We start from the raw sequence: 25809 nt of genomic DNA, 5'->3' as shown, positions 1-25809 counted from the left end.
GACCTATTTGGGTTCATCTTGTTAGGGGTCTCTGCACTTCCAGGATCTGCATCTCTGTTTCCTTTTCCCAGGATGGGGAAGTTTTCAGCTATTATTTCTTCAAATATATTTTTCTACCCCTTTCTCTGTTTTCCTTCTGTGAGCCCTGTAATGCAAATATTATTTCATTTGCAATTTTGCAGAGCTCTCTTTGCATCTTTTCATTTTTAGAAATTATTTTTTTCTGTTCTTAGCTTGGCTACTTTCCACTACCCTGTTTTCAAGCTCACTGATCTGTTCTGCATCTTCTAATCTATTTATTCCCTTTATTGTATTTTTCATTTCAGTTATTGTATTCTTCAGCTCTGACTGGTTTATTTTCTATCTCTTTGTTGAAATCCTCCCTGAGATCATTTATTCTTTTCCTCAGTTCAGTGAGCATCTTTATGACCATACCTTGAAGTCTTTGCTTATCTTCGTTTAGCACTTTTTGTGGTGTTTCATCTGGCTCCCCTTTCTAATACAAAACCTGTATTAGATAGGCCAGCTATGCCTCCTGGTCTTGAAAGTAGCAGCATTGTGGAGTTGACGCCCCACAGTACTGTAACTCTCCCTGGTGTCCAGCCCCGGTAATCATCAAGGCCCAAAGCTATGAGGGTTTTTCCTCCCAGAGCAGATCCTCAGAGCCAGGTATGCCAGGCTCCTGAGCATTTTCTCTTCCCCACTATGTTCCTGTCTCCCTCCCGTTGATGGGCGGGGATGGGGAAGGGCCTGGATCCTGACCTATCATGGCTCTGTGGTCTTCAGGTTGTTTTCAGAGTCAGTTGTATTAGATACAGTTGCTTTCTCAGTGTTTAAGTAGGAGGAAGTTCTGACAGTGATTCTGCCATCTTCCTCTGTCTGGGACTGGTATTGATGCTTTTTTTTAATTTTTAATTTTTATTTATTTATTTATTTATTTGAGACAAAATAATTTATTTTTTTGAGACAAAATAATTTATTTTTTTGAGACATAAAGCAAGTCTCATATTTATTGATCAAATGGTTGTTAACAACAATAAAATTCAGTATAGGGGGGACAACGCTCAATGCACAATCATTAATCCATCTCAAGCCTAATTCTCGTCAGTCTCCAATCTTCTGAAGCATAACGAACAAGTTCTTACATGGTGAACGAATTCTTACAGAGTGAATAAATTCTTACATGGTGAACAGTACAAGGGCAGTCATCACAGAAACTTTCGGTTTTGATCACGCATTATGACCCATAAACAATCAGGTCAAATATGAATATTCGTTTGATTTTTGTACTTGATTTATATGGTGATCCCACATTTCTCCTATTATTATTATTTTTATTTTTAATAAAATGCTGAAGTGGTAGGTAGATGCAAGATAAAGGTAGAAAACATAGTTTAGTGCTGTAAGAAGGCAAATGTAGATGATCAGATGATCAGGTGTGTGCCTGTGGACTAAGTATTAATCCAGGCTAGACAAGGGCAGCAAGACATCCATGGATGCAGAAGATTTCTCTCAAAGCAGGGGGGGTGAGGTTCTGAGCCTCACCTCTGTTGATCCCCAAATTCTCACCTGATGGCCCCCCTGCGACTGTGCCTGTCTTAGGTTGTTCCTCTCTTGAGGAATCTTACCCGTCTCTGGCTAACCAGTCATCTTCCGGGGCCATACAGGGAAATGTAAAGTTGGTAAGTGAGAGAGAAGCCATATTGTTTGCAAAGGTTAGCTTTTTACTTCTTTGCAGATTTATGCCCTGTGGCTTCTATGCCCAGCACTTGTCTCGAGGTATCTTTACCACCTGGAGGAATTATGATACTCGGTAAATTCGATATGAGGCACGAATTCTATTTAAGGGTTGTAATTAGGAAGGAAGAAGAAAAGCTATAGATGTAGCATATGAAGGAAACATGGGAGGATTGATTATTTCTTTGACATATCTTCTTGTATAGTACCTTAAGTATGTATAGGTTTTAAACTACTAACTAATTTGCACACACATATTAACATAATAGGAATACGGTGACATAAACAAAGCAAGTCTATAATTACCATCCATCTCCAGTGAAGCCAAGAAAACCATTTAGGCACCCTAGGCATTTGTGAAAATTTATCTATGATATGATGGATGTTGTCCAACTGTACTTGAACCATCAGACAAATTAAAGCAGCCCATTTCTGGGATCTGTTCACATCCCATATGTTCTTTTAACCATAGATAGTCTATAGTCATGAGATTTTGGAGCGCTACAACTTGCACCCCTCCCAACTCCTGGTTGAGTTCCAACAGTACAGATCCGTTCAAATTCGTTGTCTCACTGTATGCACATGCCAGCCTAGACATCTCCCTCCTCATTCCTATGGCAAGTCCAGGAGACAGTGGGCTGGATGCAGCCACAACCGCAGCATCATCCGGATACCTGTGGAGGCTTTTTGATGATCATCCCCCGGCACAAGTCCTCCAGAGAGTGCTGATGCCGGAAGCTCCTCCTCATATCGTATCTTAGTTCATTTTCTGGGTATCCAAGCTAGGCCTTGATCTTCTGCATAGAAACAAACAGACCCTTTGCCCACACTTTGACATGCCCTCTATACCACTGTGCAGAACTCATTGGAGGTCAGCACACAGTAACTGCTTTTTTTTTTTTTTTTAATTAAGAGAAAGGAATATTATCAGAAAAGAGTACCTCCATAGCTGATCATCTGACACCCTTTAAGTGATCAACATTAAGGATATTTAAAGCATGCGTTGATCTTTGATTTACCGATAGTTTTATCCTGTTAAGGAGTAACCCCCCTTTTCTTTCTTTCTTTCTTTTTTTTTTTTTTTTTTTAATTTTCAATCTACACTTACATGAAGAATACTATGTTTACTATGCTCTCCCCAATATCAGGTCCCCCCTAACAACCACATTACGGTTACTGTCCCTCAGCATAGCAAAATGTTGTAGAGTCACTACTTGTCCTCTCTGTGTTGTGCAGCCCACCCTCCCCTTGCTCCCTCCCCCCCATGCATGCTAATCTTAATACCCCCCTTCTTCTTCCCCCCGCTTATCCCTCCCTGCCCACCCATTCTCCCCAGTTCCTTTCCCTTTGGTACCTGTTAGTCCATTTTGGGGTTCTGTAATTCTGCTGCTGTTTTGTTCCTTCAGTTTTTCCTTTGTTCCTATACTCCTCAGATGAATGAAATCATTTGGTATTTCTCTTTCTCCACTTGGCTTATTTCACTGAGCATAATACTCTCCAGCTCCATCCATGTTGCTGCAAATGGTTGGATTTTTCCACTTCTTGTGGCTGAGTAGTATTCCATTGTGTATATGTACCACCTCTTCTTTATCCATTCATCTACCGATGGACATTTAGGTTGCTTCCAATTCTTGGCTATTGTAAATAGTGCTGCGATAAACATAGGGGTGCATCTGTCTTTCTCAAACTTGATTGCTGTGTTCTTAGGGTAAATTCCTAGGAGTGGAATTCCTGGGTCAAATGGTAGGTCTGTTTTGAGCATTTTGATGCACCTCCATACTGCTTTCCACAATGGTTGAACTAATTTACATTCCCACCAGCGGTGTAGGAGGGTTCCCTTTTCTTCACAGCCTCGCCAACATTTGTTGTTGTTTGTCTTTTGGATGGCAGCTATCCTTACTGGTGTGAGGTGATACCTCATTGTAGTTTTAATTTGCATTTCTCTGATAATTAGCGATGTGGAGCATCTTTTCATGTGTCTCTTGGCCATCTGTATTTCTTTTTTGGAGAACTGTCTGTTCAGTTCCTCTGCCCATTTTTTAATTGGGTTATTTGTTTTTTGTTTGTTGAGGCGTGTTAGCTCTTTATATATTCTAGACGTCAAGCCTTTATCAGATCTGTCATTTTCAAATATATTCTCCCATACTGTAGGGTTCCTTTTTGTTCTATTGATGGTGTCTTTCGCTGTACAGAAGCTTTTCAGCTTAATGTAGTCCCACTTGCTCATTTTTGCTGTTGTTTTCCTTGCCCGGGGAGATATGTTCAAGAAGAGGTCACTCATGTTTATGTCTAAGAGGTTTTTGCCTATGTTTTTTTCCAAGAGTTTAATGGTTTCATGACTTACATTCAGGTCTTTGATCCATTTTGAGTTTACCTTTGTATATGGGGTTAGACAATGGTCCAGTTTCATTCTCCTACATGTAGCTGTCTAGTTTTGCCAGCACCATCTGTTGAAGAGACTGTCATTTTGCCATTGTATGTCCATGGCTCCTTTATCAAATATTAATTGACCATATATGTTTGGGTTAATTTCTGGGGTCTCTAATATGTTCCACTGGTCTGTGGCTCTGTTCTTGTGCCAGTACCAAATTGTCTTGATTACTGTGGCTTTGTAGTAGAGCTTGAAGTGGGGGAGTGAGATCCCCCCTACTTTATTCTTCTTTTTCAGGATTGCTTTGGCTATTCGGGGTCTTTGGTGTTTCCATATGAATTTTTGAATTATTTGTTCCAATTCATTGAAGAATGTTGCTGGTAATTTGAGAGGGATTGTATCAAATCTGTATATTGCTTTGGGCAGGATGGCCATTTTGACGATATTAATTCTTCCTAGCCATGAGCATGGGATGAGTTTCCATTTATTAGTGTCCCCTTTAACTTCTCTTAAGAGTGACTTGTAGTTTTCAGAGTATAAGTCTTTCACTTCTTTGGTTAGGTTTATTCCTAGGTATTTTATTCTTTTTGATGCAATGGTGAATGGAATTGTTTTCCTGATTTCTCTTTCTATTGATTCGTTGTTAGTGTATAGGAAAGCTACAGATTTCTGTGTGTTAATTTTGTATCCTGCAACTTTGCTGTATTCCGATATCAGTTCTAGTAGTTTTGGAGTGGAGTCTTTAGGGTTTTTTATGTACAGTATCATATCATCTGCAAATAGTGAGAGTTTAACTTCTTCTTTACCAATCTGGATTCCTTGTATTTCTTTGCTTTGTCTGATTGCCGTGGCTAGGACCTCCAGTACTATGTTAAATAACAGTGGGGAGAGTGGGCTGTTCCTCTGTTGTTCAGAGGAAATGCTTTCAGCTTCTTGCTGTTCAGTATAATGCTGGCTGTGGGTTTATCATATATGGCCTTTATTATGTTGAGGTACTTGCCCTCTATTCCCATTTTGCTGAGAGTTTTTATCATGAATGGATGTTGAATTTTGTCAAATGCTTTTTCAGCATCTATGGAGATGATCATGTGGTTTTTGTCTTTCTTTTTGTTGATGTGATGGATGATGTTGATGCATTTTCGAATGTTGTACCATCCTTGCATCCCTGGGATGAACCCCACTTGGTCATGGTGTATGATCCTTTTGATATACTGTTGAATTCCGTTTGCTAATATTTTATTGAGTATTTTTGCATCTACATTCATCAGGGATATTGGTCTGTAATTTTCTTTTTTGGTGGGGTCTTTGCCTGGTTTTGGTATTAGGGTGATGTTGGCCTCATAGAATGAGTTCGGGAGTATTCCCTCTTCTTCTATTTTGTGGAACACTTTAAGGAGAATGGGTATTATGTCTTCTCTGTGTGTCTGCTAAAATTCCGAGGTAAATCTGTCCGGCCCCGGGGTTTTGTTCTTGGGTAGTTTTTTGATTACTGTTTCAATTTCTCTGCTTGTAATTGGTTTGTTTAACTTTTGTGTTTCTTCCTTGGTCAGTCTTGGGAGGTTGTATTTTTCTAGGAAGTTGTCCATTTCTTCTAGGTTTTCCAGCTTGTTGGCATATAGGTTTTCATAGTAGTCTTTAATAATTCTTTGTATTTCTGTGGAGTCTGTCGTGATTTTTCCATTCTCATTTCTGATTATGTTGATTTGTGTTGACTCTCTTTTTCTCTTAATAAGTTGGGCTAGAGGCTTATCTATTTTGTTTATTTTCTCAAAGAACCAGCTCTTGGTTTCGTTGATTTTTGCTATTGTTTTATTCTTCTCAATTTTGTTTATTTCTTCTCTGATCTTTATTATGTCCCTCCTTCTGCTGACTTTAGGCCTCATTTGTTCTTCTTTTTCCAGTTTTAATAATTGTGATGTTAGACTATTCATTTGGGATTGTTCTTCCTTCTTCAAGTGTGCCTGGATCGCTATATACTTTCCTCTTAAGACTGCTTTCGCTGCATCCCACAGAAGTTGGGGCTTAGTGTTGTTGTTGTCATTTGTTTCTATATATTCCTTGATCTCTATTTTGATTTGTTCATTGATCCATTGATTATTTAGTAGCATGTTGTTAAGCCTCCATGTGTTTGTGAGCCTTTTTGTTTTCTTTGTAGAATTTATTTCTACTTTCATACCTTTGTGGTCTGAAAAATTGGTTGGTAGAATTTCAATATTTTGGAATTTACTGAGGCTCTTTTTGTGAGCTAGTATATGGTCTATTCTGGAGAATGTTCCATGTGCACTTGAGAAGAATGTATATCCTGTTGCTTTTGGATGTAGAGTTCTATAGATGTCTATTAGGTCCATCTGTTCTAGTGTGTTGTTCAGTGCCTGTGTGTCTTTACTTATTTTTTGCCCGGTGGATCTATCCTTTGGGGTGAGTGGTGTGTTGAAGTCTCCTACAATGAATGCACTGCAGTCTATTTCCCTCTTTAGTTCTGTTAGTATTTGCTTCACATATGCTGGTGCTCCTGTATTGGGTGCATATATATTTAGAATGGTTATATCCTCTTGTTGGACTGAGCCCTTTATCATTATGTAGTATCCTTCTTTATCTCTTGTTACTTTCTTTGTTTTGAAGTCTATTTTGTCTGATATTAGTACTGCAACCCCTGCTTTCTTCTCACTGTTGTTTGCCTGAAATATGTTTTTCCATCCCTTGACTTTTAGTCTATGCTTATCTTTGGGTTTAAGGTGATTTTTTTGTAAGCAGCATATAGATGGGTCTTGCTTTTTTATCCATTCTATTACTCTATGTCTTTTGATTGGTGCACTAAGTCCATTTACATTTAGGGTGACTATTGAGAGATATGTACTTATTGCCATTGCAGGCTTTAGATTCGTGGTTACCAAAGGTTCAAGGTTAGCTTCTTTAGTATCTTACTGCCTAACTTAGCTCGCTTACTGAGCTGTTATATACATACACTGTCTGGAGATTCTTTTCTTCTCTCCCTTCTTATTCCTCCTCCTCCATTCTTCATATGTTGTGTGTTTTGTTCTGTGCTCTTTTTAGGGGTGCTCCCATCTAGAGCAGTCCCTGTAGGATGCCTGTAGAGGTGGTTTGTGGGAAGCAAATTCCCTCAGCTTTTGCTTGTCTGGGAATTGTTTGATCCCGCCATCATATTTAAATGATAGTCGTGCTGGATACAGTATCCTTGGTTCAAGGCCCTTCTGTTTCATTGCATTAAGTATATCATGCCGTTCTCTTCTGGCCTGTAGGGTTTCTGTCGAGAAGTCTGATGTTAGCCTGATGGGTTTTCCTTTATAGGTGACCTTTTTCTCTCTAGCTGCCTTTAAAACTCTTTCCTTGTCCTTGATCCTTGACATTTTAATTACTATGTGTCTTGGTGTTGTCCTCCTTGGATCCTTTCTGTTGGGAGTTCTGTGTAATTCCATGGTCTGTTCGATTATTTCCTCCCCCAGTTTGGGGAAGTTTTCAGCAATTATTTCTTCAAAGACACTTTCTATCCCTTTTCCTCTTTCTTCCTCTTCTGGTATCCCTATAATACGAATATTATTCCTTTTGGATTGGTCACATATTTCTCTTAGTGTTGTTTCATTCCTGGAGATCCTTTTATCTCTCTCTATGTCAGCTTCTATACGTTCCTGTTCTCTGGCTTCTATTCCTTCAATGGCCTCTTGCATCTTATCCATTCTGCTTATAAATCCTTCCAGGGATTGTTTCACTTCTGTGATCTCTTTCCTGACATCTGTGATCTCCTTCCGGACTTCATCCCACTGCTCTTGCATTTTTCTCTGCATCTCATCCCACTGCTCTTGCATTTTTCTCTGCATCTCATCCCATTGCTCTTGCATTTTTCTCTGCATCTCTGTCAGCATGTTCATGATTTTTATTTTGAATTCTTTTTCAGGAGGACTAGTTAGGTCTGTCTCCCGCTCAGGTGTTGTCTTTGTGATCTTTGTCTGCCTGTAGTTTTGCCTTTTCATGGTGATAGAGATAGTTTGCAGAGCTGGTACAAGTGACCGCTGGAAGAGCTTCCCTTCTTGTTGGTTTGTGGCCTTCCTCTCCTGGGAGAATAGCAACCTCTAGTGGCTTGTGCTGGGCAGCTGTGCGCAGACAGGGCTTCTGCTTCCTGCCCAGTTGCTTTGGGGTTTATCTCCGCTGTTGCTGTGGGCTTGACCTGGCTGGGGCTGTTCCTCCAAAATGGTGGAGCCCCCCTTCGCAAGGCGCTGGGTTCTTGCAGGTGTGGATGTGGTCTGGATGTTGTCCTGTGTCCTGTGGTCTTTATTTTAGGAAGATTTTTCTTTGGTATATTTGAAAAGCTCTATGTGTTTTTGGGAGGAGATTTCCACTGCTCTACTCACGCCACCATCCTGGCTCTGCCCTGATGCTTTTTTTAAAAAAAAATCCAACTCCGAATCTACTTTCACAGATTTATTTATTTTTAATGCTACTAACTTAAATAAACTTAGGTAGAGGAGCAGTGGACTCATGCACTCTGTTCATAACCTGAATTCTCTTAAGTTGTAATGTGGAAAAAATTTGAAATATATATTTTTAATGTTTTAGACATCATTTTGTAGATATCTTAAGTATCATAAATGCAATTGTCTTCCTTAAGTAGAGTTTAGTCATATTAAAAGCATATTATATACTTTTCTACTTTCTGTAGTTATCACAGAGATTGAAATTTGAGACATAAAGGGAATTTCATGCAAAAGAAATTAGTAAGCCTTCCTAAATTAAAGGCTTAATTATAGTTCTCAAGTGGACTAGTATAAAATTTTCTCACACTGATCAAATGTCAGTAGAATAATAAAATCTTACTGAAATGAATATTCCTCATACTTTAACTTCTTTCAATTTCTAAAATTGTGGCTTTTGACAGCATTTCCAAATCATCATGTCAAAATCATTGGTATATGCAAGCGTGAAGTGTACTAAAGACAATACTGTCCTAGTGAGTCTTGGCAACAGGAAATGCACACAGCTATTATGAAAGCATTTATGAAATTTTCAATTCTGAAATGCTACTTTACACTTTTTTTAATGTTCTGATGAATCTGTCAAAAAACCCCACCAAGTCAAGATATTTGTTGACCTATCTCCATTTCCAAATATTTGTAATAACTACCACTGCATTTGGTGATGTTATTGAGATAAAGCTCCAGCTTTGAATTACTGAGTTATTGGAGTCTCATGAAATTATTCTCATTCCTACCCTTGGTTTGAAATAACTATGGCCTTTCTTATATTTTCAAAATTATCTCACTTTTTGTTACCAACCTCTGTATAATAGTAGGCTCAAAGTAGAGAATGTGATATGTGTATGTGAATATTTTGTAGATTCCACATAAACATCATATTTTTCTTTTTCTAAATAATGAGTCAGATTCTGGAAACATTAATCCCATCAAAACATTTCAGGTATCACGATTAAAATAAAGTATCAAAATTCTACTCAACAGTTCAACTCAAGCAGTCACTTCTTAAAAATGTCACACTTAAGATGAGAGAAATTCAGTCAAAAATCTATTTCATACCTAGGAAAATAAAGCTAAAGAATTTTGGTAAAAAAACTGTATTTCCATTCAGTCATAATATTCCCTGAGTTACTATCCAATCAATCACAGAGACTAAAGCAAGCTAAAAAGAACTGATATCATTCATTCAGTTATATAAAAAGTCATGTCTAACAGTATAGCAACATGTTCATTCACAAAATTACAATTTATAGATCGGAATACTATATTCTCACTTTGGCTCCCAAGTTACCGCTTAATGTTAAAATGAAATATATTACTTTTTAGTTTTAAATTCATATTCTTCTACTTAGTCATCTTTTCCTGCAGTGCACTGCCTAGATCTTTCTCGGAACAAAATTTGGTTTGTTATATCAAATTGGAGCAACTGTTAAGAGCAACAGAACTTTAATTCCTTCTACTAGCCATTTATGGGCAATACCCTCAACCTTATTATCATCATTGTTCTTATTGCAATCCTCTTATTTTCATTTGTGGTTGCCAGACTGAAAAATGTGGTCTATTTTAGATATTAAAAAATACATAGTAAATTAAATGGAAAATAAATAGTAATTAGTGAAATTCTGACCAATGAAAAACAGTTTATTGATGTATTTCTCTGTATTTAATCTATCCTGAATTTAAGCCTCATAAAATAATCATTAAACCAATGCTGTCCTTCTTCAAATTGGCACAACTAGCATGTGACCAATTATGGCTGCAAGTTTCATTTTCCTGGTGAGAAAACAGAGACTTCAGAAGACCGAGTGATTTGCTCAAATGTCTTATACATATCTGATGGTTTCCAAATGCTCTTCTTTATAATTCTGGTGGGTCAATAAAATAGAGACTTTCCAATCCACAGACTTGCATATGACATTTAAGCAAATCACGCACTGGTTGAAACCACTGTTTCTCACTTGGAAAATGGAGATGTCAATGCCTATCTAAGAAAGCAGGTAAAATAGTACCTGTTACAGAGGTGGGAACATAAGAGCCATTCTTAATGTTTGAGCTTCAGCAGCCCTTTCTTACAGAATTACATTTTATTACATGAGTTATTCCTTAAACGTTTTCCCAAAAATTACATTCTCTTCCTTTAGGACATTTTATTTCCACTTCTCTTCCAATGCAAAATAGTATAGAATTACATATTTGCTATTTCTCTGTTTCTCCATCCAAGTCATCCATGTGGCTATTGAATAGCTTATTTGGGACAAATCTCTTTCACATGATGTGTTGTCATATTCTGGTACCTTACCCCCATTTAGTTATGGTTCAGGTTGGAGGTTAGAGTCAGGAGTATTTTTTTTCCCAACAAAATACATTTAAATATGAGGTATGTTCCTTTTGTGAATAGAACTTTACAAGTCCAAATAAAAACATTCATACATTTAACATAGCTTGGCAAGTTAAGTAGGAAAACAAATTCTATTACTGCAGAAAATAATTACATTGGTCTGGTAGAGTTTGCTTTTGAATATCTCCTGGTTTATTAGTTTCTTTGGTGAACATAGTGAATATAGATATACTGAACACACCTATGAAGATGGCTCTTTGAGCCAGCAGATTTATCTCAATGAGAGAAGAATGTCCATTTCATTGATTATGTCCCCAAATGAATATAGAATTTAGCCTTCATTTGAAGATATAGAAAAACAGATTTTTGGAGGTGATTTCAGAAAATATTACTATCTGCACAACAACTTATCATGTGAAGAAAAATATTATATGTTGTTTAGAATTGGATGTGTAGAGCTATGAACTGTACATGTATTGACAGTAGAAAATAAACACTCTCACGCTCTCCATCCGTCTGGTATAATGTGCCAAAGGTCAGGCACAGAGAGGAGAGCTATACACCCAGCGTGGTGAGAATGCTTTGGAGCTCATCTCATTTCTCACACCAATTACAGCCTACATTTTTATTCCTAGTAATAAGCTAGGGCCAGGCCAGGGCCTGGGAGGCCTTTGAGTTTTGGAGGAAGATGTGCACAGTATGTTTGTTAGCTCTACACTAATCTTTAAAGTCTGTATAACAGCAACTCTTGGGATATGGAGACAGTACTGTATTTTCAACAGTCTGATTTAAAATCAACTAACAGCTCCTTTCTTTCATATATTTGTATTAACCTCTGTAACTGCAGTGTCATAAGACAGGCATTTTTGGAAGCATGAGAATAAGCTAAAGTAAACTGTTTTTTGTATATACTGCTTTACATTTTATATAACTCTACGGCACTTTGTAATCAGACATTAAACCTTCCCTGTTTTTTCTTTAGGTTGTTCAATATAAACTATGCTTAAATTACTTCAATTTAAAATATTTATATTTGAAGTTGGCTGACATAACAAATGATTAATGCAAAGGGGTATTGTTAAAACAATACTGGGGGTTCTTCATTAATGTGGTTATGAGTATTCTAATTTAAGGAAAATGTTTAGATTTCAATTTTCTTTTATTTCTAGTTTTTAGTAGTTTTCCAGTATTTAGAGTTCTAAACATTTTCCCTAAAATGACAGATCATAACATTTAAAGAAAAACTCAGGCATTTATCTTACTAGCTAATGCCTATAGTTATATTACAATATTGTGTGTCCCTCACATTTTTTAGTTGAGTACACAATAGTTTTGGGTGTGTGATGTCAACATTGTTATTATAAAATGCTGTTTAGTAGAAATTTGAATAATTTCATCAGGAGATTTCAAAAGAGATCAAATATATACGAGGACATAGGTTTAAACAGTTGAAGTCAATGGCAACTGTGATTATAATTCAAATATTTTCTGTGAGGCATTTCCAATATTTCCTAAAAAGTGCATTTTCCATTTTGCACAGAAAATTTATTGTCTAAATGTATTTGCTCTGAAGGAAATGATCTCTTGAAAAGTAGAGGGAGATGGGTAAACTAATATTTGTTTAATATTAATATCAGGCATGTCAGATGTTTTTATGCATTATTTCATTCAGTCTTTGAGGGAGTATGTAGATCTGTCATAAGTAACATGCTCAGGGTCACAAGAGATAATAAATATCAAAGCCTAGATGCTGATTTAGCTGGAGGAATATGGGCATGAAAAAAGGCTAATCAAGCTACTATATTTGTGATGAATTGTCTGCAAAGATAGATGACAACAACTTCTAGGATGTTCCTGAATGTGCATATGGCTCTTTCCACTAGCCCATGGGGTCAATTCTCTCTCCCCTTGAATGAATCCACATCCCTTGGGATGGCCTTGTCACCCGCTTTGACCAGTAGAACCTAGAGGAAGTTGCTGTGTGGCTTCCCAGAAACCCTCTTGGAAGCCAACATCCACGCGAGGAAACACGCTCAGCCTCTGAGACTGAGTGAGGGTCTAGCCAGTATCTGCCATCCCTCCCCAAGCCGAGCTATCAGATACGTGAGTGAGGGCCTCCTGGGCCTTCTGGCCCCGGTGAGTGTAGCTACAAAAGTAACCCCAGCTACTTTTTGCTTTGAATGCAGAAAAACCACCCAGCTGAACCCAGAAACGCCACATTAGAGAAAAAAATCGCAAAGGGGAAGGCTGAAATGAGTGATGAAGTCTTTCTCAAAGACAAAAGCTGATCTATCAGATAGAAGTTTTATTCACTAATCAGTTGATAAGTTTTCATTTTTCCCACTAATGAATGGGGAGCAGAGGAAGACCAAGTATCGTACTGAGTTGACTTCATTTGGAGATAGCTATGCAGATTGGATAATGGCTTTTTTTTAAAGTAAATTTCTTTATCTTAAAAACTAAAATATGAAATGACAAACTGTACTACATAAAAATATTTTAAAGAGAGAGTCCTCTAAGTACAATTTTCTTTTGCCTTGTTCATAACACCCAAAGGGAAATCCCAGCTGTATTTCAGCCTCATGTATACATAGGTACTGCTTTGCAAGGCTAGTGGGCTTTTTCTGTGAAATTACTGCAAAATGTCTATTCAGATACAAGTCAAAAGCCCTCTTAGTTTCTCAGAGGTGCCTGTAATTTTTCCTTAACTTCTATCACAGGTAGGTTTGCACACAGAACAAATCTTAGCTTTGCCCTTTCAGTCCGCCGACAGTACACATCATATTGTTTGATACTTTCACCCTCTTTTGATTTGTGTCAAGGATTATTGCAAGCTTATTGTTACCTTTCTAGGGTGAAAACATCTTTCACACATGTCACTCTTATCACATAGGTAAAAAGCACATACGCACACGTCTATTAATTACTTGAATACATTGGTTCTCTTACCAACTACCTAGCATACTTTACAGTTTACAACTTATTTTTTCTTGATTACACTCTTTCAGCTTCATGTGAAATGTATTCTGGAAGCTCCTTTCGCCTTTCAGAAATGTGATACTTCTCAGAACTGCGTTGTTTTTTTTTTAAAGATATTTAAATTGTTTACAAAGCATGTAACATCTCTTAAGCAAAAAAATAATGAATGTTAAAGTCCACCAATTCAAGTACTAAGTGTAAGTTCCTTTCAATGATATTTCTAGTTGACAAAAACAATGCTACTGATATTTAGGAAAATGTGAAAGAAAAAAGGATATCAAGATTTTCTTATCTAAGGTCTCAATCTTGAATTCAGCATATGTTGTGAAATAATTACCGTTTTTGTAAGTGCCTGAGTTCAGTCTCCAAGCTTCCATTTGTTTCTTTCAGTTCATCCAGACATCTCTGGAGCCTACGGTTCTGACTAAGGAAATCATCAAGCTGAAAGCAAATAGAAAATGCTTGAGTTACAATGACTGAAATTAGAAAATCCTTTTAAAAACAAGCTCTATTTTTTGCATGACAGTCTTATCATACTTGAGTTTCTTTTGTTGATATGCATGAATATATGAGAATGTTTATTTTCAATAGAATGCAAATATTCAATAACAAAATAACATCTAATGGATTCTAGAATACTTGACAAAATCTTTCTGTCTAGGCACTCTCTCCCCATTTAACCTTTGCCTTCCTTACTTAGGAGAGTTACGTAACTGGAACTTGTGCTTATTATTCCTGTGGTTTTGAAAATACATATGTATGTATTTACACACATATGTTACAACTATGTATGTATGTATTTATGTTTAAACATTGTATATATGTACATATATACCTATGCTAAGAATATATAATAGTGCAAATATATTCTTTAAGATATTATTTTCCTTTAGTTTTTTACTTAAAAAAAATGGGTATTGTGCTGTAATCTTCTGTTACTTTTTAAATTCAGTTGCTGAGACTTAACTCTGTTGGTGTCTGTCTGTCATCTGTCTGTTCTGTTTCACATTACAGTATTTCATGAACATGCCACGATATTACACGACACTCCAGGCTATAAGTATTAGATTGTTTGCAATATTTGTGCTGCTCTGAAAATTCTTATATATGTCTCCTGATGCATATATGAAAAGTTCTCCCTTGAGACATACCTGGGTAGAGATTCACTGGGTTATACTTCTATAATGTTTAATATGACAAGATAATGCCAAAATGTCTCCCCAAGTGGTTTACTAATTTACCTCCTAAAGGCAATTAGAAGGGATCCTGTTTGAGCCACTTGATATTGTGATATAAAAGTATTTTGTGTAGATAAAATACATAAATACATCCACAATAAATACATAAAAAGTATTTAACAATCCCTGATTAATAATTTTGTTCATATCTTTATTGGCCTAATGTTTTTCTTTTCTAACTCAGGATTTCTGCTCATTATTCTATTGGTAGATTTTTCTTTTATATTTTTTCTGTTCACATTTATGTTACAACTTGTACTAATCCTTTGTTATGTGTTCCAAGTATCTTTACCAAGTATACATCAAGTTTATAACTTATTTTTCAATTTAAGAGCTCTTTGAATAAATAATAGTCATTTTACTAAGTAAAATTTACCAATATTTTCTCTTACACTGGGATGTACTTAATTCGCCAAAAGTAGTTCCCTAATCAAAATTTACAGAAATACCTGTATTTTCAAATAAAATCTGTAAATTTCCTATTTAAGTCCTTGATCAAGCTGTAGTTAATTTTTATATGAGTTAGATATCCAATTTTACTTTTTCTATATAGAAATGCATTTAAATAAGGGCATTTACTGAATAAACAGCTATTAATCTGACATAAAATCTGTGTTATATCAAAATTCCATATATTCTATGTATGAAGTCTGACTACTGATGCTATTTTAGCGGTCACTCTATTTGTCCCTCCACATTGTGAATTATTCGAGCCTTCATCATAAATCTTGATTCATAATGGGGCAAGGTCCCTTCCTTGTGCTCTTTCTTAGAAATATCAAAGATATTCTTGTCTTCATAATTTCAGAAACAGCATAGTAAATTTTAAAAAGAACCCATTTGTATGTAGCATGGAATTTCATTAATTCTATAGAATATTTAAGATCATTTCCATATTTAATGCCTTTGTCCATGAACATGGTATATTTAAAATTCTTTTAAGCAATGGACACTGGCATACTCTGAGCAAGCTGAGGTCTTGGCTTTGAAATGCCCTTTTTAGGGAAAAATCTACCTGTGTTCCTCCAGTTTAGTCAGTAAATGTTTTTAGTTTTACTGCTTTGTTTTAATCATAATTTCTAGAAGCCATATTCTTCTAATTGAAAATTTGAAAATCTCAAGCAAAGTTGTATGCAAGTGCAGCTTCAAGACAAAAAATTTGCCTCCCCAGATTGCTGCCCAACGGCACTAGAGGAAAAGAATTTCAGTATTTAATAAAATTGTACACGAGGAAGATTTGATTGTCCTTAAAAGTCAAACTACTGCTAAAAATGAAATCTGATCCCCCAAAATTCCCTAATTCCAATGTCAGTGTTATTCAAGTTAAATCATTTAAACATTAGAAATATTTTTAATACCCTCATAGAGTAATACCACTTTATAAACCATTTTCATTAATTATCTGTGCCCATGGAGTAAATATTTTATAGACATATAGTAACACCCAAATATTACTTTAATATCCGCATTTTGTTGGCACTCACAATTCTTAAGTTTATACCTAATAAACTTTTTAATAAACATAATCCAAACTTTCAGACCATAAAACTTCTCCCTTATCAAGTTTGTACAGGTCTCTGTAGACCTTTTTTTAGTTTTGACTTCATGTAAATGTTGAATTAGAAATTTTTTAAAGATCTTTTATATTTCTCCAGTTCTAATCAGTATATTTTAATCAGCATATTTTACCAGAATTTTTTTCAAATAGACAAAGAGTATTATCAATTTAGACAACATTAGAGTATAATTATATACTGTATATCACTTAAAAATTCTTATAAATTCGAGTAGGCTCAGTATTCAGACTATTTCTGGCTTCTTTGGGTATGGTCTTACATATTTTCATTATTTAGGGAGAAATAAAAATGGTCAATATTCATGTCTCATTAAAAATTAATTTTCAGAAATATTTTAATTCTGCTATATATATGGTCAAGATAAAAATTAGAACAATAAGGTAAAAGCTTAATTAACAATATTTCACTATTATTCTGCAACTTCAGGTTATTTCACATTTTCACCTTCTTTCCTAAATACCTATTGGAAAAAAGCCCTTATTTGGTTTCCCAGTGCCAGTCCCAAGGACAGTTCCTAAAATTATGACTGATACATTTATAATTTGAAATATCTTTTAGTATTTTTTCTTTAATTTATAAATTTTCAGCTTCTACTATTTTAAATTTTAATATATAAATACTAATATGGGGTGTATGATAAATATCTAGTAATACCTGTCTGTGGTTAAGCTTCTCAAGTAGTTAAGGAACATTTTGGTCTAACTATGAAAAATACAAGAGTTTGAATACAGTATGGTACTTAAAATACGTTATTCATTATTTTCAAAATTGGGAGTAATTTTGTAGCACATTTTAGAAATGTATACCCAAAGATCTTAACATTCACTTTTTAAAAATATATCACATACTGAAATGTCTGAAAAATATCAGAAACACAGAAAAGTTCTTTTTGTGCAAATATGATCATGAAAGTCAAATTGACCTGAATAGTTACTAAAAGTAGTATGTTTATACTCCATTGCTCTGATAGAACATTCTGCAGACATTAAAATACTTAGCTTTCATAAAGCTATTTTATATTATTTAAATTGAGAAGAAATCTTTATAATATTGTGAATAGTACATGACATTTCTTATGTAAAGAAAAAATAATACCAACATACTGATAGAGGGATTTAGATGTTTTGATATTTTCTAAATCTGTCCCAAGTTTTTATAAAATTTACAATAAAATTATATGAACTTCTAAATTAACTTTAAGGATGGTTTAAGTGCAAGGGAAAGTGCCCTCACAGTCTCTCACCTGGCTACCGCCAAGATTTGGCTAAAATGTAATTCTGGCCAGTTTGCCCCAATTGACAAATCCCTCAGTACAGTCCAATGTCTACAAAACGCATCTCGGTGCTCAGGTTAGCATGTACGCCCCCTAATTTCCTGTCCTGTATTATCTCCTACCAGGGCAACCTCAGACTTTTTGCTCCAAGCAGAGTGCGTTTGGGGGTAGGTTTTGTTTTTTCCTTTCCCACACCTTTGCTCAGATTCTGTCCTCGTCTTGCAATGGACTGGCTGCTGCTCTACTCCAAAAATACTTTAAGAAAACAGGCTTCTTAAAATTCAACATTATTTTGAATCACCTTAGGATCTTGTTAAAATAAAAATAGTGACCTAGTTGGTCTCAGGTGGGGCTCAAGATGTTTGCATTGCACCAAGTTCCCAGGTGATACTGATGCAGCTGGTCCTTAAACACACTGTGAGCAGATGTCAATGCAATTACCTGGCCTGAACGATGTGGCTATGCTTGGATACTCCACCCTGCCTATTATTAACCTTTGTCTTTGAACTTATCAAACTAAGTCATGGTAGTCGCCTTCTGTCTCTTCTTTCAGACTGCAAGCTTCCTGACAGTGCTGCAGCCACCTTACCCTGTCCCGCCTTGTGCACGAGACACCCATCTTCTTTTCCTTACTCAAGGACTACGTAGTTTCCTCAGTGTGCAGTGCCCTTCCCTCTATCATTTGGTTTCTTCCTCTCATCATTCCCATCAAGGACTTTATATTAACTCTTCCATCTGCCTGGAACTTTCTTTCTACAGATACTGGAATGATTAATATCTTTTGTGTACTGACTAAATCTGAGACCAGACTCCACATTTAATACTGAAACTTGTCCCCCAAGCAACAACACTGATAATTATGTGATTTGTATATTGTCTTGATCTCTCTTCACTGTAATGCAAACTTCATGTAGAAAGGATATCTATTTTATTCATGTATGTATTTCAGTTGTTTGGAATAGTGTTTTGTGCAGTAAGGATAAATGGATGATGGACACGCTAAAGCAACAGATGCCCTTACACTTTTGCAAGAAAATAGGCTATAATTTGAAAAATTCTTTATCAATAGTATCCTGAAATTTTTATACTCCAGATAAATCCAACTCAGTATTTACTGTGAGTGTAGAATAATTGCTTTGTTCCTACCATCCCTCTGGTAAGACCCCAGACAGTCTGGATGAATTCTGGATAGAATCCCCAAAATGTAGGATTCTGGAAAAATGTGTTCAAAACATATGTTATAATCTGATCACAACAGCAGTATAACAAGGTCCCAACAATACACACCTTGGTGTTATAGAGGAAATGACTTCAGCTAAAAAGGAGTTACAATTCCTAGAAATTTTTATCTCTGTTGTTGAAAAGAACAGAAAATGAAATGAAACAAAGGAAAGACTAGAAGGGGAAAGCCTGTTAGGTACTTAGACAACAGCACAGGAATCGTTTTAATTTGCATTACAAATCTGTATCTAAATCTAACTGGAAGCAGTGAGGGATTAGTTTTGATACATCTTTCCATTGGGAATTGAACTGGACCAATTCCTGTCAGAGAAACTGAAGCGACACGTTGAGCGTTGTGTATCCTGGCAAGTCTGTCTGGCAGTCTGCTCGGACTCTGCTCTGAGAAATCACAGTGGGGTGTCTTTATAATCTTTCCAGCTTGGAATTTGATTAAGGTAAAAAGGAATGACTGCACAAGTTCCCTAAACCCAAACCCAACTCATGCAACGCAGTGACCAGTGAGTGGGCGTGCCGAGGCCGACGTAAAATCATTAACACAGTATATTTTGTACAGATATTTATAATTGGAACTAAAATACCCTGAACCATTTTACTGAGGATTATACCATAATGTTTTTCACATGAAAAAAAATAGCAAAATGAAGAGTAACATTTTACTAAACCTTGTTGGTGATCTATAATGGAAAGTGGTTGCCTTTTGATAGGTTTGCTAAGCATACAGCTTTTGTTACATGATTCCACATAATTTTCAATGTCAAATTAAACTTTTAAATGTAATATCTCATTGCTACTTATAGTGGAATTATTAAGTTCAGGAACTTAACCAAGTAATCAAGATATTCAAAATTAAAATGTGATCTCATTTGAAAAGAATAAAATATGTTCTGTGGCCTTGTAACCATGATGATAGGTATGATTTAGCAGAATTATTTGTTTCTTTACTGACCTTTTTTTTTATACATATGTCACTGAATTTCACAGGACTTTCAAGCTTTCATGAAACTGGTTACTAAGTATCTAACATGTACTTCCCATTGAAAGTAAGTAGCTTTGTTGTCTATTGGACAATTGTTGGAAGCGTTAAACAAGCGAGCAGTAGATAAATGTGTTGCTGAAATCATATACTGACCCTTACGTCTATCAATGATTTCCATGTCTATCTAAGGAGCTAAACATTTAACAATGCAGTTGTTGTAGATGTAGGGTTAATTAGACTAATATGAGTATATCTCAGCCAAATAATTCATCTGTGAATTAAATTCTTTAGAGTTTAGGTATAATGTTTGTTTATGAGTGAATTGGTTTAAGTGAATAATTCTATATAGAAGGACATGAGGTTCATATTTGAGAGATTCTCATCTTAGGGAAACTGTATTTTTGGAAACCTGAAAACAATTTTCTCTAACTGGACCTAAGGGTGGATGGAATGATGACAATTATATTCCCTCAAAGGCTTTGTCATTTTAGTGTCAAAAAGTCAGAATAACTTTCTAAGTATCTGTGCTTTAGAGCCAGTGTTTCTTTCTCTCCAGGAACACATATGGGCAAATATGTGATAAAGCTCAACATTCTTAATGACACACACACACACATATACAAAGTATGAAAACAAGAATAGATGGTCTAGAAAAGAAGAATAAAATAAGAAAAATGGCACTTTCTGATTTCAGTACTTTCTAAAAAGGTATATAGTAATTAATGCTTTACTGGCAGAAGGATAGACATTTGGGTCAATAAAATAAAATTGTGTCTGGAGTCGAGAAAGAAACTCTCTTACATTTATGGCCAAGTAGATTTTGTAAGGGGTGCCAAGATACTTCAAGGTGGAAAGAATTATCTTTTCAATAAGTAGTTCTGGGAAAAGTAGATATCCACAAACAGAAGATTGAAGTTGAACCCCTACTCACCTCACTTATAAAAAACCTAATTCAAAATGGATCTTAGACCTAAATATAATAGCTAGAACTATAAAACTCTTAGAAGAAAACATGGAAATAAATTTTCATGGCATTGAATTAGGCAATGTTTTTTATACACTAAGAGCACAAAAAAGAAAAATAAATTGGACTTTAACACAATTATTTTTAAATACTTTATGTTTCAGATGAAACTATTAAGCAGTTGAAAAGAATTTACATAGTGAGATCGAATATTTGCAAATCACGTATCTGAGAAGGGACTTGCATCCAGAATATACAAAAATATAACTCAATAAAAAAAATGTTTTTTAATGGGCATAGGATCTGAATATATTTTTCCCCAGGAAACATGAAAGGCTGATTAGTACATGAAAATGTGATCAGTGTCATCAGGGAAATTCAAATAAAAAACACAATTTGATACCACTTCATCTCCACAACGATGGCTAGAATCAATAAAAGATAGACTCTAACAAGTGTTGGTGAGAATGAAGAGAAATCGGAACCCTCAACACTGCTTGTGAGAATGTGAAATTGGGAAACAGCTTAGTGGTCTTTAAAAATGTAAACAGAATTGCCATATGATCCAGCAATTCCAAGGAAAACAAAAACATACATCTACAAAAACGTGTACATAAATGTTTATAGCCAAAAGTTTATAGCCCAATACCTGTCAACTGAAGAATGAAGAAAAAAATCTGGTACATCCATACCATTTGAAATATTAGTGACCATAAGAAGAATGAAGTATTGATTCATGCTACAATGAGGATGAACTTTGGAAACATTATGCTAAGTGAAAGAAGCCAGTCACAAAAGGCCATATATTCTATCATTGTACATATACAAAATGTCCAATATAGGTAAATCCAGAGACAGAAAGTAGATTAGTGGTTGCCAAGGCTGAAGTGAAGGGATATTGGGAAACATCTGCTAATGGGTATGTAGTTTCTTCTTGGGATGGTGAAAATATTTTAAAATTAGATTGTAGTAATTGTTGCATTACTCTATGATTTTGCATAAAAACACCGAACGTCTTAAATGGATAAATTTTATACCATGTGAATTAGATCTCCACAAAGCTAAAATGAATGATAAAAATAAATACAGCATGTTTCAGTTGGTATAATATTTATATGTTAAGCCAAATCAAAATTATTCTAGGGTGTCTACAAAAGAATTAAGTCAATTAATGTATCCAGTGATTCTAAGTTCTAAGGGATGTTATCTTAATTGTATCACTTGAATCTAGAATATTTCATTGCTTTTTCTCTATATAATTAACTTTTACAATATTCTCTATATAATATTCTTTAAGAATTGGATAAATGGACATTGATGCCTTAAGCCTAAAAAGTATTAACCTAGATAACCTTGATTATTTATATACATGTACACACACACATACATTCCATTAAGCAGTTTATTTCAACACAGAGCTATTTTTCTTTTCTTTTCTTTTCTTTTCAATAAGTTAAACCAGCATCATGACCAGTGTGAGCTAAGCACTTGACACTGTACAAAGCTGATAAGCCTTAAGTTATACCCTGAGGGACTAATACTGAGAAATTATTCTGGTCCCATAGCAGCAGGAGACTCAAAGCAATATCATGTGGCAAATTTGTAGTGGAGAGAACACTTCAGGATCCGCTGGAACACCTGGGACAGCAATATTCCAAGTGTTTATGGTGCAGCATTTTGATAAAGGTCGCCCAACTGGTGTTAATTTTATCCAAATTGAAGACAACTATGGCGCTTCTCTTTCCTTAGAGTTGAATATTCTCATCAAGATGTATGACAAAATGTTAAGGGTATTAATTTGTAACCAGTATCTTATAAGGGTTTTGACATGGATCTTTATGAAAACTGACTTCCAGTTGCTAAAGTGCAGAGAACAGGATCTTGTCTAACATCAAAGGAAGACAACATGGGCCAAAAATATTAATTTTCATGACAACAGCACTTGTGTTTGATCATCACATGTACACATATTTTGAGCTTCCCTTATTGGGATCTGAATAGCAGAGAAGAATGCTAATGAAGTACCCAAGAATGAATCACCCTTCATTCCCTATTTTATCTTATTCAATTATCACACAACAGATGTCTGCTTTCAGAAGGAAGCTTTTTAAGACCACTGGGCTATGTGCCTCTTTGCCTTTGGATATTGGAATGAATTCCAGCATCATGAAATTCAATGAAAGAAATGAAATTGCCATTTTTGGTCCAAGTTTTAATGTTATCACATGGCATGAACCACTAGGTTTAATCCCCAACTAATGTTGAATACAGGTATACAAATCCAGTTATTCCTCTTTTTAACCGGAAGAAAGGAAATTGCAGAAATATCAGCTATGGAAATGCAAAAAGGAAATGTGATTGAAATGATAAAACTCTCTTAAAGGAATTTAAACATTAGCCAGAATATTCAGTACAAAACTACTCGATTTTACTTAAGATTTGGAAACTTCCTGATGTCTCTGTGTTCTAGCAATTCATCTCAGTTATTAAGACAGTGCCTGCCATAGACCATCTACACAGGGAACAATCTACCAGTGAGTCAGAAATTTCTTTCCACAAAGATGTGCTGACACTTTCATAAAACACAGGAAACAGTGATTTTTATTAAGAGCCACATGACCTGGATCCAAAATAACAAAAATGAAGGAAAAACAAATGAGGAACTAATGGACTATTTAAAAATCAGTAAGTACTTTTGGTTACATGATTAAAACTAGGGCTCAAGCTATTATTAAGAGAAACAATGTTATTTCAAAATAAAATTCATGGAAAGAATAAATAGAAAAGAAAAAATCTTCAAACAGGTGTTTTATAAATAAGCGGACTACAATAAAAAGAATACAGAAATAGGAGGGGAACAAGTGGTATTTTTATGACTGGCTTATAAATTATAGTACTAATGCTTAAGTTTCTACAGAGGAAAGGGAATATATAATTTAATTTTTGATTTTATTTAGAAGAGAATCCCCAAGTCTCTAAAAAGGACTATAATGGTAAGAGGGTAATGTATGATAACAGGAAGAAATGGTATCCTCTACAATACACGTATTTTTCCAGATTACAATTTCCAAAATGGCAAAAACATTCATGAAGAAGTTGCAGGATAAGCAATTTCCCCTGCATATGAAGACCTTTGGGTCATAGACACCTAAAAGCACTTATATGAGTTTCTTCCCTGGAATAGAAAATAAGCCAAAACAAACTGAGTCCTTTTATTGAGTAAGATTCAAATAGAAAACCTTGTAAGAAAATACATACTGTTCTGATGGACTTTTGTACACATACACCCCCTCTAAGCATGGTTAATGGCCACATTCTTACGGAAGCTTCAGAGATTCAGAAGAGATTTCAAAAGTGCCATGTTTCTGAAAATGTTTGTGAAACAGAAATGGGCATCTCCTTGTTTGATGAATTATATGTAAGCTTCTGAGCTCCAAACTTCCTGCATTTGCTACAATTTTGGTTATTTCATAACTGGAACAGTAACCATATCTTTCCACATATCTCTACCAAGAAACTTTGGTTTCCGATGAATAATTTTGATGACTATTACCTGAAATGATCAACAGTTATAGCAGTAGCTGAATTGCTAAATATAAGAGAAAAAAGGAGTTAACTGGCACATTAGGATAAGTGTTTAAATATACTATAAACAAGTTTATGAGCAACTTAGAATTTTTTCTTATCACTGTTGAGCTATTTTAAGTAACAGCACGGAATAGAAGATGGAAATGTATTCATGACTTAGAAAATGTATGCAGTATTGAAATATAAAGAAGAGAAAACATTTTTTCCACAAACAGAAGTAGAATAAAGCTGGCACACTTTTAGTTTAATTTCAACACATCACTTCCAATCAGAGCATTACTGATGTCAGAAAAGTCAAAGGTGATTCATTAGTGTTGATGGGGTAGAGACAGGTAACTGATAAAGCACATTCCTTAAAATAAAAACTCAAGTCTGTACATACAAAAACTAAGGATCAAATAGTAAGCACTCTTTCTGTAGAATAAGGGGAAAAGAGAGTCAAAAATCTGAGCAATGGAATAGCTAGAGGAACAGGTTTAAAGATACACATTTGAGGGCTGTCAGCACACGGATGACCTCTAAAGCCATGAGGCTCAACAATACCTCCTTTAAGGTGCACATAGGCAGGCACAAAGTAAGCTCAAGGCTAACTTCGCAGACACTCGGAAGTGTAGAATCGGAGACATGAAGAGAATCAGCAAGATGGAGATCAAGAACTGCAGAAAAAGGTGAAATTCATGAAACATGTATTTTTCTAGAAGCCTGGTAGTAAATTACTTTGAGGATCGGACTGATTGCTGTGTCAAATTATTGAGACATTTTGATTAAGATGAAGACTGACAATGGACCACTGGCTTTAAAAGTATGGAGAATACTTGTGATCTTGACAACTTGACAACTTTTCTTTTGGTAAAGAAATAGTGGTCAGAATATCACTGGCATGATTAGAGAGGGAGAGGACTATAAAGAAAGGCATAAATACGTCTCTTTTAAGGTTTATGCTGTAAAGGGAGGGAGCAAAATGTAGCAGCAATGGAATGTGTGCTTTACGGAAGCTAGTTTGAACATTTTACATAAAATGTTTAAATATATGTGTGTA

General features: G+C 35.3%; 1 protein-coding gene across 4 annotated transcripts in view; it reads right to left on the bottom strand.

The window, feature by feature from the left end:
• Positions 1-25809, bottom strand: part of CCDC102B (coiled-coil domain containing 102B) — a 296555-nt gene that overhangs the window by 21071 nt on the left and 249675 nt on the right. For all 4 annotated transcript variants that reach the window (XM_073213201.1, XM_073213202.1, XM_073213204.1 and 1 more), the window contains exon 9: positions 14250-14353. In XM_073213201.1, coding sequence (XP_073069302.1) covers positions 14250-14353 — 104 coding nt within the window. The remainder of the gene's footprint in view (positions 1-14249; positions 14354-25809) is intronic.

Source organism: Manis javanica, chromosome 9 (genome assembly GCF_040802235.1).
Source record: "Manis javanica isolate MJ-LG chromosome 9, MJ_LKY, whole genome shotgun sequence".
Classification (NCBI taxonomy): domain Eukaryota; kingdom Metazoa; phylum Chordata; class Mammalia; order Pholidota; family Manidae; genus Manis; species Manis javanica.
This window is presented reverse-complemented; position numbering and strand designations above follow the sequence as displayed.